Source organism: Caenorhabditis elegans, chromosome II, assembly GCF_000002985.6.
Source record: "Caenorhabditis elegans chromosome II".
Lineage (NCBI taxonomy): Eukaryota > Metazoa > Nematoda > Chromadorea > Rhabditida > Rhabditidae > Caenorhabditis > Caenorhabditis elegans.
The window spans coordinates 1,211,840-1,225,647 of NC_003280.10; the positions used below are offsets into that span (position 1 = coordinate 1,211,840).

The 13,808-nt window shown below is 35.1% G+C and overlaps 1 protein-coding gene across 4 annotated transcripts in view; it reads left to right on the forward strand.

Annotated features, from left to right (window-relative positions):
* F53A10.2 (Rap-GAP domain-containing protein) overlaps positions 1-13,808 on the forward strand; it is a gene marked incomplete at both ends in the record, with an annotated part of 33,409 nt that overhangs the window by 14,466 nt on the left and 5,135 nt on the right. The window contains one exon of one of the 4 annotated variants that reach the window (NM_001027019.3): positions 12,512-13,030. The exons of the other annotated variants lie outside the window; for them this stretch is intronic. Within the exon in view, the coding sequence (NP_001022190.1) occupies positions 12,512-13,030 (519 nt within the window). Of the gene's footprint in view, positions 1-12,511; positions 13,031-13,808 lie in introns of those variants that run through there. 4 annotated transcript variants of the gene reach the window in all.

Genomic DNA, 13,808 nt, shown 5'->3' on the forward strand with positions numbered 1-13,808 from the left:
AGTGAAAATTTCTACCAAAAGGTATCAAATTTCCTCGCGGTTTCTGTTTGTAGGTTACTACTACCGCGCGGAGCCCCCACAGCGCGGAGCATCAGAGCACACAGGTAGTTGAGCTCACTGGCTCATATGTGTACCTGACATTGTGCAAATATTAGAGTTTGAGATTTTTTGAGCTTGTTCCTACGGTTTTTTGAGAGACGGATTACATGCCAAGGATCATCATTTCCTTGATTTTTTGAAGCTCTTGGAGCATTTTTTGAGCTTTCAGGGCTTTAGAGCATTTTTTAGGCTTTTTTTCAAAAAAAAAAAATTCCCTTTGACCTTATTCTCTGCCTTGGCAATATCCTGACTATAGTGGGGGTTCTCGGAACACATTCCTCCCTCTGCTCCAAAAAACATTGAAAAAATTGAGTAATGTGCTCCAGGCAGTGCTCCGTGAGCCAATAGTGCATTCCTCCTCCTATACTTTTCGTCTCGACCCACATTTTACGATTCTACGACCTTTTTTTTTCTTGAAGAATTTGTGATGAAAATGTCATTTTTTATATGGAAAACGCGGCTTTCTGGCAAAAATGTTAAACTGTGCATTTTGTCGTAAGATTTGGTGTGTGTGTGAGTTTGGGTTTTGCGTATTTTCGTACACTTGGAAACTGATTTTTGAGATTTTAAAATATTAAATTCAGATTTCCGACGACTTTTTACCCCTGTCAGTGTTTTTCTGAGCAATTTCACAAATTTGTGCATTTTGTCGTATGGTCCGGTGTGTTCTCAAAATTAAAGTACCCTTGAAACAAAATTTCAACCTTTCTCACTAAGAAAATCAAATATCAAATTTCTCACATTTTTTAACCCCTGCCAGTGTTTTTCTGCGCAATTTCAGAAATCTGTGCATTTTGTCGTAAGATCTGGTGTTCAACATGGTTTTTGCGTAATAAAGTACCCTTGAAATGCAATTTCAACCTTTCTCACTATAAAAATCAAATTCCTCATATTTTTTCAGCCCTACTAGCGTTGTTTTGCGCAATTTCGGAAATCTGTGCATTTTGTCGTAAGATCCGGTGTATTTAGCGATGCTTGCGTATTTTCAAGCTTTGCCAAAAGCTTTTTCTCACAGAAATTCAAATTTTTCACATTTTTCCATTCGTATTAGCTTTGTTTTGTGAAATTTCAGGAATCTGTGCATTTTCAACAATCTGTCGGTGTTTGCGTATTTCTGGAGCTACAGTAACCCGAAATTTTGAAAATTAACGGTATAGCTCCGAAAAAATTGGGCCATATGGCAAAAAATGCAAGGATTCCGAATTTCATATTCAAATTTTGCAAAAATCAAGTTTAAACCTTGAAATTTCTGATTTCCGATCTTGCCGTTATTTTTAGCGCCCAATTCAATTTTTTTTTGTTCGGTTTTTTCTCTATTCCAAACACATTTTACACCCCATTCTTCTATTGTAAAACGAGCCCCCCGTCTTTCCAATTGGCTTTTGTCAATTGCGATTGTTTTAGGGTAGGCAGACGTCTTGGTTTCCGTCTTTTTTTCTGTTTTTGGATTGAAAAATGTCAAAAAGTGGTCAATTTTTGCCAATTTTTCAAGTGATTCATATGTTTTTAGGGAAAAAATAATGAGAAATTCGAATTTTTCGTTGAATTTTACCTCGGAACTTGAGATTTTCAAGTTACGGGGTACTCTGTAGCTTTGCAAATACACAAAACTCAGATTTCCATGAAAAATTCCAAAATTTCTACTTTTTTTCAATAGGTTTCCCAAAAGTTTGACCTAAAAATTGTGCTCGCCACATTTTTTCACACTGAAGTTATTTTTTCCGAGTTTTAGCTCAAACATTTTCAAATTTGGGGGGGGGGGGGTACTGTAGCTTGAAAAGTACGCAAACACCAAGCCTTACGACAAAATGCACAGAATTTTAAAATTGCTTAAAATCCGCAGTTTTGGGGTAAAAATTAGTGCTGAATCCGAATTTTAATGTAAAAATTTATGAAAATCATTGCAAATGTGTGTTTTTCTCACTTTTTTAACACAAACTCCCGGAAAATCCAAATTCTCACATCTTTTTTGCAACTTCCCGTTCCACTTTCCTGATTTTAATTTAAAATGAGAACTTTTTTCCTCGTTTTTTTTTTCGAAAACCAATACCAATACCATTTGCAATGGAAAAAGTAACAGTTGCGCAACACACACCCCCGCCTCCTTTTTCGCCTCCTCTAATGAATGCCTTAGAAACCGGTCTCTGGGACTGGTCAGTGTTTTGATTTTTGAATAGAAACAGCAAGATTTTCTTGGTTTAGTTTACTCAAGCTTCTTTAAAATCCAAAAAAATTGAGATTTTGCAGTTTTTCTCAATTTTCTCGGCTTTACTCGAATTTTTTCATTATTAAATTCGAATTTTCCGCATATTTTTCTCCCTATTACACTTTTTTTGAAGTTCTAACTCAATTTTTAGTTTTTTGAAAGTACTGTAGCTCCAAAAGTACGCAAACACCAAACACCCCTTCGACAAAATGCACAGATTTCCAATTTTGTTGAAAAATCAGTTTTAGCTTTAAAAAATTGACCATAAATTAATTTTTCATAATAAAACCGTACGGAATCCGATTTTCACAATGGAAATGCTCAAAATCTAATTTTTCCACCTGAAAATCTTTAATTTCGCCAAAAATTGCTTCAAAAATGTGGCATCTCGATGTTTTGAAAATAAAGCACCTGTCTCTAGTTATATTTATAAATCGTATGTTATGTTTTGCCCGGCAGGTACCTACCAATACCACCTGCCAATTTTCCATATTTTCTGAAGAAAAAGCTACAGAATTTGACCGGAAAAATAAAAAAAAAATTTCCTCAAATTTCTAGATTTTTTTCGATTTTTTTCAAGGATTCCTTAATTCAAACCGTATGTGACCTTCATGTTTCTTTTTCTCTGTACCCGTACTTTCCGCCAGGACGGAGATCAAATAAGTAGATATGCAGCAAAAGAAACAGGCGGGTAATTGTGGTATCTCTAGTATCTAGTAGTTTCTTGCCAACTAGTAATATTAGTTCATTAGATAATGAAAATTTTTATTTCTTTGCTTTAATACCAAAATTTTTACCACGGAATTCCACTTTTTTGCAATTTAAAAAAAAAATTTTGTTAAAAAGCTCAACTTTTTCGACATTTTTATTTCAAAATTCGAAGTCAGCATTATGTTCTACCCCTCTATGTGCTTTTTCCGCATTTTTAAAAAATTTGTGCATTTTGTCGTAAGCTATGGTTCATCAAAAGTGTTTGCGTACTTTTGGAGCTACCGTACTCCCTGAATTTCAAATTTAACGGTAGAACGCCAGGAAAACACGACTTTGGAGTAAAATTAGATGAAAAAGACGAATTTTTACATTGATCATTTAAAAATATTTTCAAAAAATTGCCGTAAAATATTTCTTTTAGACAAAATTCAAAAAATTCAAAAAATGCAATTTTTCTCTCAAAATCTTTATGCTTTGAAATTTTTTATTTCAAAATTCGAAGTCATCATCATGTTTTACCCCAAACTGTGATTTTTCCGCAATTTTTTGAAAACTGTGCATTTTGTCGTAAGTTATGGTGCATCAAAAGTGTTTGCGTACTTTTGGAGCTACTGTACCTCCTAAATTTCAAATTTAACGCTAGACCCCTAAACAAAAAGGTACTATAGGTAAAATTAGACGGAGAATTTGAATTTCGCTGTGGTTTGTTTCTAAAACTGCCCATTTTATCAGTTTTACCAGTTTCTCCTTATCAGCTAACCTCAACGAATCGATTTCAAATTATTTAGTTAGCGAAAAAAAAACGTAATGACAATTTTCTCTTTACTTGATTGACATGTATTTTAACGTAATTTATAGCACTTTGTTCATGTCAATGTACCAATTTAGTATATAATTGTCAACTGGTATTATATAGTTAGTTTGCAAATTGCCGCCTATGTTTTACAACCAAGTTTCTAATTTTTTTTCACTTTTTCACTATTTTAACCACATTTCCAGATAGAATTTCCCATAGACTAATATCCGTGAAGGCTGAGATTTCCTTTCAAAAAAAAAGTGAGAATTATGTACCTCTGGAGACTAGAAACTAGTTTTGTGTTCACGGAAATAGTATATGGGATTTCTCCGGATGTTATACTTGACCAGTTCGGCACAGTTTCCTAGTTTTTTGGTTGTAAGAAAATATGGTTGAATTGCCGGAAATAGCCGACTTAGAAAAGTTTTAAAAAAATTGCCAAAATTTTGCCATTTTTTGAAGAATTGAGCTGTGAAAAATCGTCAAAATTTTACAATTTTGAATTGAATTTTTTTTTTAATTCAGAGATTTTAAACTAATTTTCTTGCCCAAAATTATCAATTTTTTTTCGATTTTTTTCAAATTTTGGAAACCAAATTTTGAAATTTCCAAACTTTCTCTTCCAACCAAACCAACAAATTTTTTTTGCCAATTCAATAAACTAGAATAATCGTTTTTTTTTTTCTCTCTCTCTCACATTTTCGCATAAATTTTTGATACAGATACACACAGTCGTTTGAAAATGTCTGCGTCTCTATATTTCCCCTCTAGATTTTTTTTGCATAAATAAATAAACCTGTATGAATTTAATGATGTCGCCCATATTGTGTACAGGGGTATTTGCATATTATCGATAGAAAAATGCAGACCTAAACTTTTTTTTGGAACTTCTCTCAAATTTTTGACAAGTTTCCCGAAGTTTCTACATTTTTTTGTTGCAGAATTCGAATTCCCCGCAAAATTTTGATCTTAACCAATTTTTTTTGAGCTTCTACCTTGAATTTTAAAATTCTGGGAGTACTGTAGCTTCAAAAGTCCGCAAACACTCTTCGATGCACCATAACTTACGACAAAATGCACAGCTAATGGAAATTTGCCAAAAAGTATCTAGATTTGATTTTAAAAAATGACGCTGAAATTGAATTTTCTTAAAATCGAGAACAATTTCAATTTTCTTCAAATTTTCCGGAAAAAATTCAATTTTTTGTTGGTAGTTTCTAGTTTTCAACTATTCTAGTTGCAAAATTCGAATTCTTTGTCATTTTTTACCTTTTGCACTTTTTTTTACGTTTCTAGCTTACTTTTCAAAAAATTGTGGGGTACTGTAGCCCCAAAAGTACGCAAACACCGAACACCTGACGACAAAATGCACGAATCCCGAAAATTGTCCGAAAAAAGCCTAGATAGGGGTAAAAATGGATGCTGAGTTTAAATTTCATAGTAAAAATTACTGAAAACTAGAGATTTTTGGTGAAAAATTTGGATTCCTCGAAAAAAAATTTTTTTTTTGACAATTTTTTTTCGGTAAATTTAAAAAATTTCAAAATCTCCAAAATCAAAACCATCTCTTTTTTTCCCCCAAATTCTGACCCAATTAATCCTGCCTGCCCTACCTAATTTCCCTCCTCTCCAGTACAATCCACCTGTCCACAGGTGGTTAGAGAAGAGGAGACGCAGACAGACAATAGGTGGTAGTGTTGGAAAGGAAAGAAGAACTGATCAAACAGTAAATGTGAACATGACAAAATGTGTGTGTGTGTGTGTTTTGTGATGAAAAGACATGGATCCTCTGACTGTCTGCGTCTCCCTATTTACTGTACTCTCTCGCTCCAAAGCTTGCCAGGTTTTTGGAGAGCTTCTCCCCCCGAAGCACCACCTCTTGATGATCCCCCTCCGTTTTTTTTCTCACTTTTTTGTCGTCTTATTCACACTTTTGTATAGTTTTGGCATAATCCTCGATTCTCTAAAGGTCTCTCTAATTGTGGAGCACCTCCTCTGAATATGAGCCCATGCCTACCCTTTAGAGCCCCCCATCAACTTCCCTGCTTATTTTGAAGCTTTTAAACTGTTCAAAACGTATTTTAACTAAAATTTTCTAATTTCCCATAGTTTTTTACATATTCCAGTAATTTTTTAGGAGTTTAGCACTAAAACTGGCAAAAATCCGAATCACTAAGTCGCTACTCAGCCAATTCTCCAATTTCAGCAGGAAAACTGGTTTTTTCGCGATTTTTTTTTGGCAAAAACTAAAATTCAGCGTTAGTAGTGTTTTATTTTAGCTTAAAACTGAAATTGGCAACACTCCGTATCGCAGTGGTTAACTGAGCCGCTACGCAGCGAATTTATCAAAAATTGAGCTAGAGGGCTCAAAATGCCGGTACACATGTCAATTGAGGTGCTGAATTTGAATTTTATAGTAAAAAACTTTAGAAAATCCAAATTTTGAGAAAACTCCGTTTCACAGTGGTTAACCGAGCCGCTACTCAGCGAATTTACCAAAAACTTATTGAAGTAGAACTGTAGAGCTGAAAACTTTTGCCTTGGGGTAACTTTTCATGCTGAATTCAATTATGACCTTGAAATTTTGCAAAATTTACTAGTTCTCCGTATCACTACCTGAGCCGCTACTCAGCAAATTTGCCAATTTTCTCGTTAAATTCTCAAAAAACTTCAAATTTTTTTCTGAAATTGCCCTTTTCTCGCATTAAAATTATACTGAGGGCTCTTCCATAATAATTACTCGTTTTATTTTCCACCCAGCACCACCAGTCTCGGAATTTAATGAGCTCTCCTTTATAGAGCTCGGGTGGGTGCAGCTGTTCTAGTGGTATCTACTAGGAAAGAAGCAGTTTTATAGATATTTATACTTGGAATTTTGTGAATTTTTGGGCTATTTTACTGAAAGACTTATTTTTCTGAAGTTCAGTATCACAACTAAAGTTTTAAAGTCGCTACTCAGCCAATTGTTCAAGTTTTGGCGAAAAAATTGGACTTTTAGTTGATGTTCTGTACAATTTTGGAATAATCATCTAATTCTACGGTACTTCTGCAATTTCGACTCAATTAGCTTGAGTTTTGACAAAACTCCGTATCACACGTAGCTATTGGGTCGCTACTCAGCCAATTTACCAATAACAGGAATTTCAGCTGAAATTTTGGTTATTTTTTTTTTAGTTTAAAACTATTATTGAATTTTACATATGTGCCAAAATTTTCAGGTTTTTAGCTCAATTATTGACTAAACTCTGTATCACACCTAGCTTTAAGTCGCTACTCAGCCAATTTACCAAAAATTGAGCTAGAAGCCCAAAAACTAGGTATTTGAGTGCTGAAATGTGCCAGTTTTAATGAAATTTTGAAAAAAATGCATCTGGTTTTTGATACATCGTCTAGTCTATTGAGTTTACCAAAATCCGAAAATTTTCCCAAATTTCCGCTATACAAAAAGTACAAAAAAACATAATATGCAAATTCCTCTCTCTCTTTTCCTTTTCCTTTTTCATTTTCATATATTACATCCAAATTCCAATTCAAAACCGGTTGTTTCATCACTCATATCTATTACAACTGCCAATATATATGTACACTTGAAATGAAAAATATCTGATTCTTTTTGTAAAATCTCATTGTTGAGGGTTTATACTTGATTTTGGCAGGTTTTCATTTAAAAATTTGAATTATTCGCACTTTTTTACGTCTAGAAGTTTTTTTTTTGGAATTTTAACTAGATTTTTGAATATACTCCGTATCACGTGGTTAGTGATTAGCTGGGTCGCTACTCAGCCAATTCGCCAAATAATAAGCTAGAAGGCTGAAAATGCCTAGAAAAAGGGTACAAAATGTGCTGAATTAAAAATACAATTAGTTAAAAATTATAGTATTCTTAAAAATTCGGGAAAAAAAATTTTTGAAATTTTTTTTCCAAATTTTTTTTTCAAATTTCCCACCAACTTTTATGTATACATTTTTTTTCTTATCCATATTCAAATATAGATATATCTATCTTTCCCCCATCTTTTTCATCATTTCTGACATATATTTTCTGTTTCCAAAATATAAAACATAGGCTCCCCCATCAAATTGAGCCCCCCTCCTCCTCCGTTTTCTTCTTCTTTTTGAGCCACTCGCCGCCTCGAAGAAGCTGCTCAATTTTTGACATTTTGAGCCAAACTGGATGTTTCACATAAAAATTTGAATCATTTTTCTTCAAAAATTTCACATTCTTAGCAGCAGAATCAAAAACTGCAGTGATAAGTCGCTACTCAGCCAATTCATCAAATTTTGAGCCGGGAAACTTGATTTTTTACGATTTTTAGTTCAAAATTAAGAATCAGCGTCTGTTTTTACTCCTAGGCGTAATTTTTTAGGATTTTTGCACAATTTTTGACAAAACTCCGTATCAAAAACTAAAGTCGCTACTCAGTCAATTATTATTAAAAATTTGGCGCAATAAATCAAAAACCAAATTTTCTAAGTTTTTTTGTGTTAAAAATATGATTTGAAGAAGTTTTTAAACCTATTGCTAATTTTTTTAAAGTAAAATTGCCAAAAATTAGATCAAATCCGTATCACAATGGTTAGCTGAGCCGCTACGCAGCCAATTTTCTCAAAATTTAACAAGAAGGCTCAAAATTTGGGGATAGATGCAACATAAAATTCTGAATTCAAATTTTACAATTAAAACTCTAGAAAATTATAGTTTCAGCTAACATTGAGCCGCTACGCAGCCAATATACCAAAAACTTGTTGAAGTAAAACTATAGAGCTGAAAACTTTTGCATTGGGGTAACTTTCCGTGCTGAACTTTAATTTAACCTTACAATTTTGTTCAATTTAGTAGTTCTCCGTATCACAATGGTTAACTGAGTCGCTACTCAGCCAATTATTTCAAAATTGAAATGCCAACCTGAAAAGTTAGAGTTAAGTGTAATTTTTAATGTAGAATTCAATTTTTAACCTAAAAATATATCGAAATAAAGTTTTTTTCAGCAAAAACACATTTAAATCTCTAAAACAACCAGCTAATTATATCCAAAATCCAATCTCCCCCTCCCTCTCTTAGACTCACTTTCCTGAAGGTCAGTTGGGGGTCCTTGGGGGGCCCCCAAGGACCTGAGGAGGGCTCTAATTTAGTAGTCATAAATGTCCTTGTAACTTACCCTACACATTCCCTCGTACGGTTTGTAATTAGACAACATTTTTCATATACAGAAATGTGTGGATTTTTTTTTTAATTTTGCCTCCGTTTTGGACTTTAAAATGCCAGTTTTCACTAGATTTTTGAATTTTTCACAATTTTCGTTATAAGCACTGTAATCACCGTACTTGAAAACAGTGGGTCCTAAAATTTCAGAGCTCTAGCTCAATTTTCAGGTGAATTGGCTGAGTAGCAACTTCAAATGCAATTTTTTTGGAAATTTTCTAAAAATCTGACAATTTTATAAGAATATTTATAATTTTTTAGTATTTTGATTGTTTTTACTGAACTCACCGCACAAAAATACAATAGTATCCAAAAATTTCAGCTTTTTAGCTCAAATTTTAAGAAATTGGCTGAGTAGCGACTCAGTTCATCACTGTGATACGGAGTCTTGTCAATTTTAACGGAAATTTTTTGAAAATTGATGCCAAGGGGTAGAATTTGATGAAGATTTCAAAATTTTCATTAAAATTCAATCAATTTTACTTTGAAATAGTGTAAAGCCTAACTTTCTGAGGGATTTCCATTCTTTTGCAAAAGCGGGGTGGGGTGAGGTTGAGGGGTTCCATGACTACTGGAAGCCACCAAAAAAGTAGGAGAAAAATAGGAAAAAAACACGAAAAAAAGTGAAACAAGTGTTCTCAAATTTCCGATTCTTTTGTTTTAGATTTGAATAGAAAATCCAGAATAAAAAATCTGAAATTTTTTTTTTTGGAAAAAAAATTTGTTTTTCTTAAAACTCACCAATTTACCTTTAACCCCACCATACCCTAATTTTTACTCAAAAAGGTCAAATTTCTAGACCAAAATCTGCCATTGTCCCCCTTTAAACACCCAGTTCTTCGACCATTTACCCCACTATTTTCTGACCAATTACAGATTTCACTTTTTTGTTGGTTGGCCTGTGGGGTCCTAATGACCCAGAGACACCTGACCAGTTTCTGCCAATTATCCCGTCTCATACTAAAAACGAGGGACGAAAATTTTTCTTCTCAAGACGTTTAGCTACTCTTCCGTTACGGCGTCCTCCCAGGTTGGAGACGGAAAAATGATTTATTAGTTGGTGTCAAACCTACTGACAAGGGAAGTCTTTGAGGGGGTCCGTAGATTTGGGGTTCTCATGCTAAAATTCCTACAGAAGAGTGTTAGTTATGATCTCTCCAAAAAATTTAGCTGCCCCGGTCAAGTTTCAGCAAAGTTATGACGTTTTGAAATTTCAGTTAAAAACACCATTGAAATCCACTGTCTAGCCATGCAGTCCACGCAAATCTCAGCTTGCGTGACCACCGAAAATGTGACACCCACCACATTGAGTTGAAAAATGTCCTCGGTGGCCGAGTTGGGAGTGCGCGCGTCTGATAAGATTTAAGCTTTGGTTCGATTCCTTCTATTTTTGAAATATTTTTGTATCAAAAAGTTTATAACTAAAACTTTGTTCACTATTATTCAACAAACATTTTGTTAGTTGATCATTTTTCAAAATAATTTATCTCAACGAAGTTATGCAACTTCAAAGTTGGCTAAATATTTTGCACAAAGTTCGTGAGATGTAGATCATTTCGACGGTTTACTTGCGAATAGAGAGTTAAAACTTGTGTAATGTACGTTTCATACATTTCTGAACAACAACATAGCAATTTCATAATTGTTTAGAAAAATGAAATTTTTTGAATTTTTTGCTTGGAGTTGATCAAGAAATTTTGAGCAAAAATGAAAAAAATAAAAATTTCCAAAAAGTGCGGACAATGATTCTAGGTTCCCGAATAAGAATAAAATCACTTTAAAAATGCGCAAAAATGTTTGAATGAGTTGTTTTACAACTTTATTCAACTTACAAAAATATTTCAAAAATAGAAGGAATCGAACCAAAGCTTAAATCTTATCAGACGCGCGCACTCCCAACTCGGCCACCGAGGACATTTTTCAACTCAATGTGGTGGGTGTCACATTTTCGGTGGTCACGCAAGCTGAGATTTGCGTGGACTGCATGGCTAGACAGTGGATTTCAATGGTGTTTTTAACTGAAATTTCAAAACGTCATAACTTTGCTGAAACTTGACCGGGGCAGCTAAATTTTTTGGAGAGATCATAACTAACACTCTTCTGTAGGAATTTTAGCATGAGAACCCCAAATCTACGGACCCCCTCAAAGACTTCCCTTGTGAGTTTGGAGTTTTTATTGATTTTAGGGGCTTTTGGAGCTGTATTTTCTAAATTTAAAATGTGAAAATCAGATTTAGAACCAAATTTTACCTATTCGCCCAAGTTTTTAATTAGTTTACGGTCGTATAAATGAACTGGAATTTTTAGCAATTTTCAATGTGAAATTCAAATTCAGCATGAGTTTTAGGGGTTCTACTTTAACTTTCTCTAACTTTCGCTGAGTAGCGACTCGATAAACACTGTGATGCGGAGTTTTCTTAATTGCCATGAAACTTTTTTTTCACATGTGGTGTCAAAGTGTCCCATTTCGGTGTGATCTACCAAAAATGCGGGAATTTAATGTGGAGCAGACTTCTCAACAGATTTTGTATGGTTGAGAGCGTGCTGACGTCACATTTTCCTCCACAGGAAATTCCCGCATTTTTTGTAGATCACATCTTAATATTTTTAAAAAAGTATCTCGCCACTTTATAAAGCTACAACAAAATTTTCAACCTATCCTCATAAAAATTGGCAGAACTCCGTATAAAAATGGAGCTAAAATTCAAGCCTAAGTCTAAGTCTTAAGCCTAAGCCTAAGCAGAAGCCGTAGCATGAGCCTAAGTCTAAGCCTAAGCTCAAGCCTAAGTCTAAGCCTAAGCCCAATCTCAACCCTACGCCTAAGCCGAAGCCTAAGGCAAAGCCCAAACCTGAGCCTAATCCTAAGCCGAATCCGAAGCCTGAGCATCATCCTAAGCCTAAGCCTAAGTATAAGCCTAAGCATAAGACTTATCTTGAGCCTAAACTGTGTTTAAGCTTAAATTAAAGCCTATGCCTGAGTCAAACTTTTTGAGTCGCTACTCAGCCAATATTTCAGCGACTATGCCCAATCTCAAATCTAAACCTAAACCTAAGCCTAATCCTATGCCTATGTCTAAGCCTAGACCTAAACTTGAGCCTGAATCTTAGCCTAGGCCTAAGCCTACGCCTCAGCCTTAGCCAACACCTACTCCTGGACTTAAGTTGCTACTCAGCCAATATTCCCGCCACTTCTCCGAACTTTTTCTCTTTGCCTAAAGTGCATTCATGTGTTCGTTTCATCATTTTTCATTCACTCTTCCACACCTCTCAAAACATACAAATATATATACAAACATATACATACATACACATTTAGGGCGCATCCATTTCCTATTATTTGTTCAAAACCATCTCCCCCATCATTCTCCCCATTTTTTGACCATTTCTATCCATTTTTCCCCTGGAAAAAATGCTTCCGTCTCCCGATTATTTCTCGATATTTCAAGCTCAATCTCCTATCAGTTGTAGCCCAAGACGTCTAGCTTCAACTAGACGAATGCTCCACTTTATAGACTCATCCGAGTCCGAGGATGATCTAGACGAGTTGCCACGTCATCTACCGCCCGTGATTCGGAGGCTGGCTCCGTTGCGGCATGCCACGTCACAATACAATCTGAGATCCACTGGCAGCACCTCTTCAGACTCCTCCACGGCGTCGGAAAATGATAAATGCTCCGATTTTTCAAGCCTAAAATCCCGCCGGGCTTCTTGTATTGAGCTTAACAAGGAGGATGAGTTCAAGGTGATGGCTGCTGATAAGCTTCTGATGGCTATGGAGAACATGAAGCATGCCACGTCATCACAGGCGATACGATGGAGGACGACTTCTACGGAGTCTCTGCCAGGGATTATCAAGTCGAATAGACGGCACTCGAAGGGTCCGCTGGAGTTGATTCAGGGCCTGATGGCCAAGAAGGCGGCCGTGGGGAGGCCCGCGAAATTCAAAAATTTGGGAGTTGTTGGACCGCCCACGCTTATTTCGTCGACGGTCTCGTTGCATGAGATTTCTGGATTTGTAAGGAGGGATCGGTTTTGGGGGGCTGAAACTGAGTCGCTATTCAGCCAATTTGAAGTTTAAGCTATTTTAGCTTCTGCTTAGGCTTAGGCTTAGGCTTAGGTTTAGGCTTATGCATAGGCTTATGCGCTTAGGCTTAGGTTTAGGCTTAGGATTATGTTTAGGCTTAGGCTTTGGCCTAGGCCTAGGCTTAGACTTAAATTTGTGCTGCATTTTTGTACTGATTTTTGTCAATTTTTATAGAGATAGGTTGAGCAATATAATTTTCTGCCGAAAAACTCTGAAATTGAGAAAACTAAACTGAGTCGCTACTCAGTCAATTCACCAAAAACTGAAATTTTTCTGTCTCTCACCATAATCAGCGAATTTTGTCACACTTATCCTAAAATTTTCAGCCTGAAAACTCTGAAATTGAGCAAACTCCGTATCACACTGAGCCGCTACTCAGTTAATTCTCCAAAAATTGAGCTAGAATCCAAATTCATGTATGGTGTCAGTTTTTTTGTGCTGAATTCAGAAAATTTATTTAAAAAATTCATTTCAATTTAAAAAATGATTTTTGCTCCTAGTATACATATAGTACAAAAAGTTCAGGATCCAATATTGTTACAACTTAAAATTCTTATACTTTGCACCGATTTTTGTAATCTACGCAAAGTTTTACAGCAGCTCCAAAGTTCTCAGCAATTTTCCATTAAACCTGACAAAACTCCGTGATTAACTGGGTCGCTACTCAGCCAATTCGCCAAAATTTGAGCTAGAAGGCTGAAAATTTGGG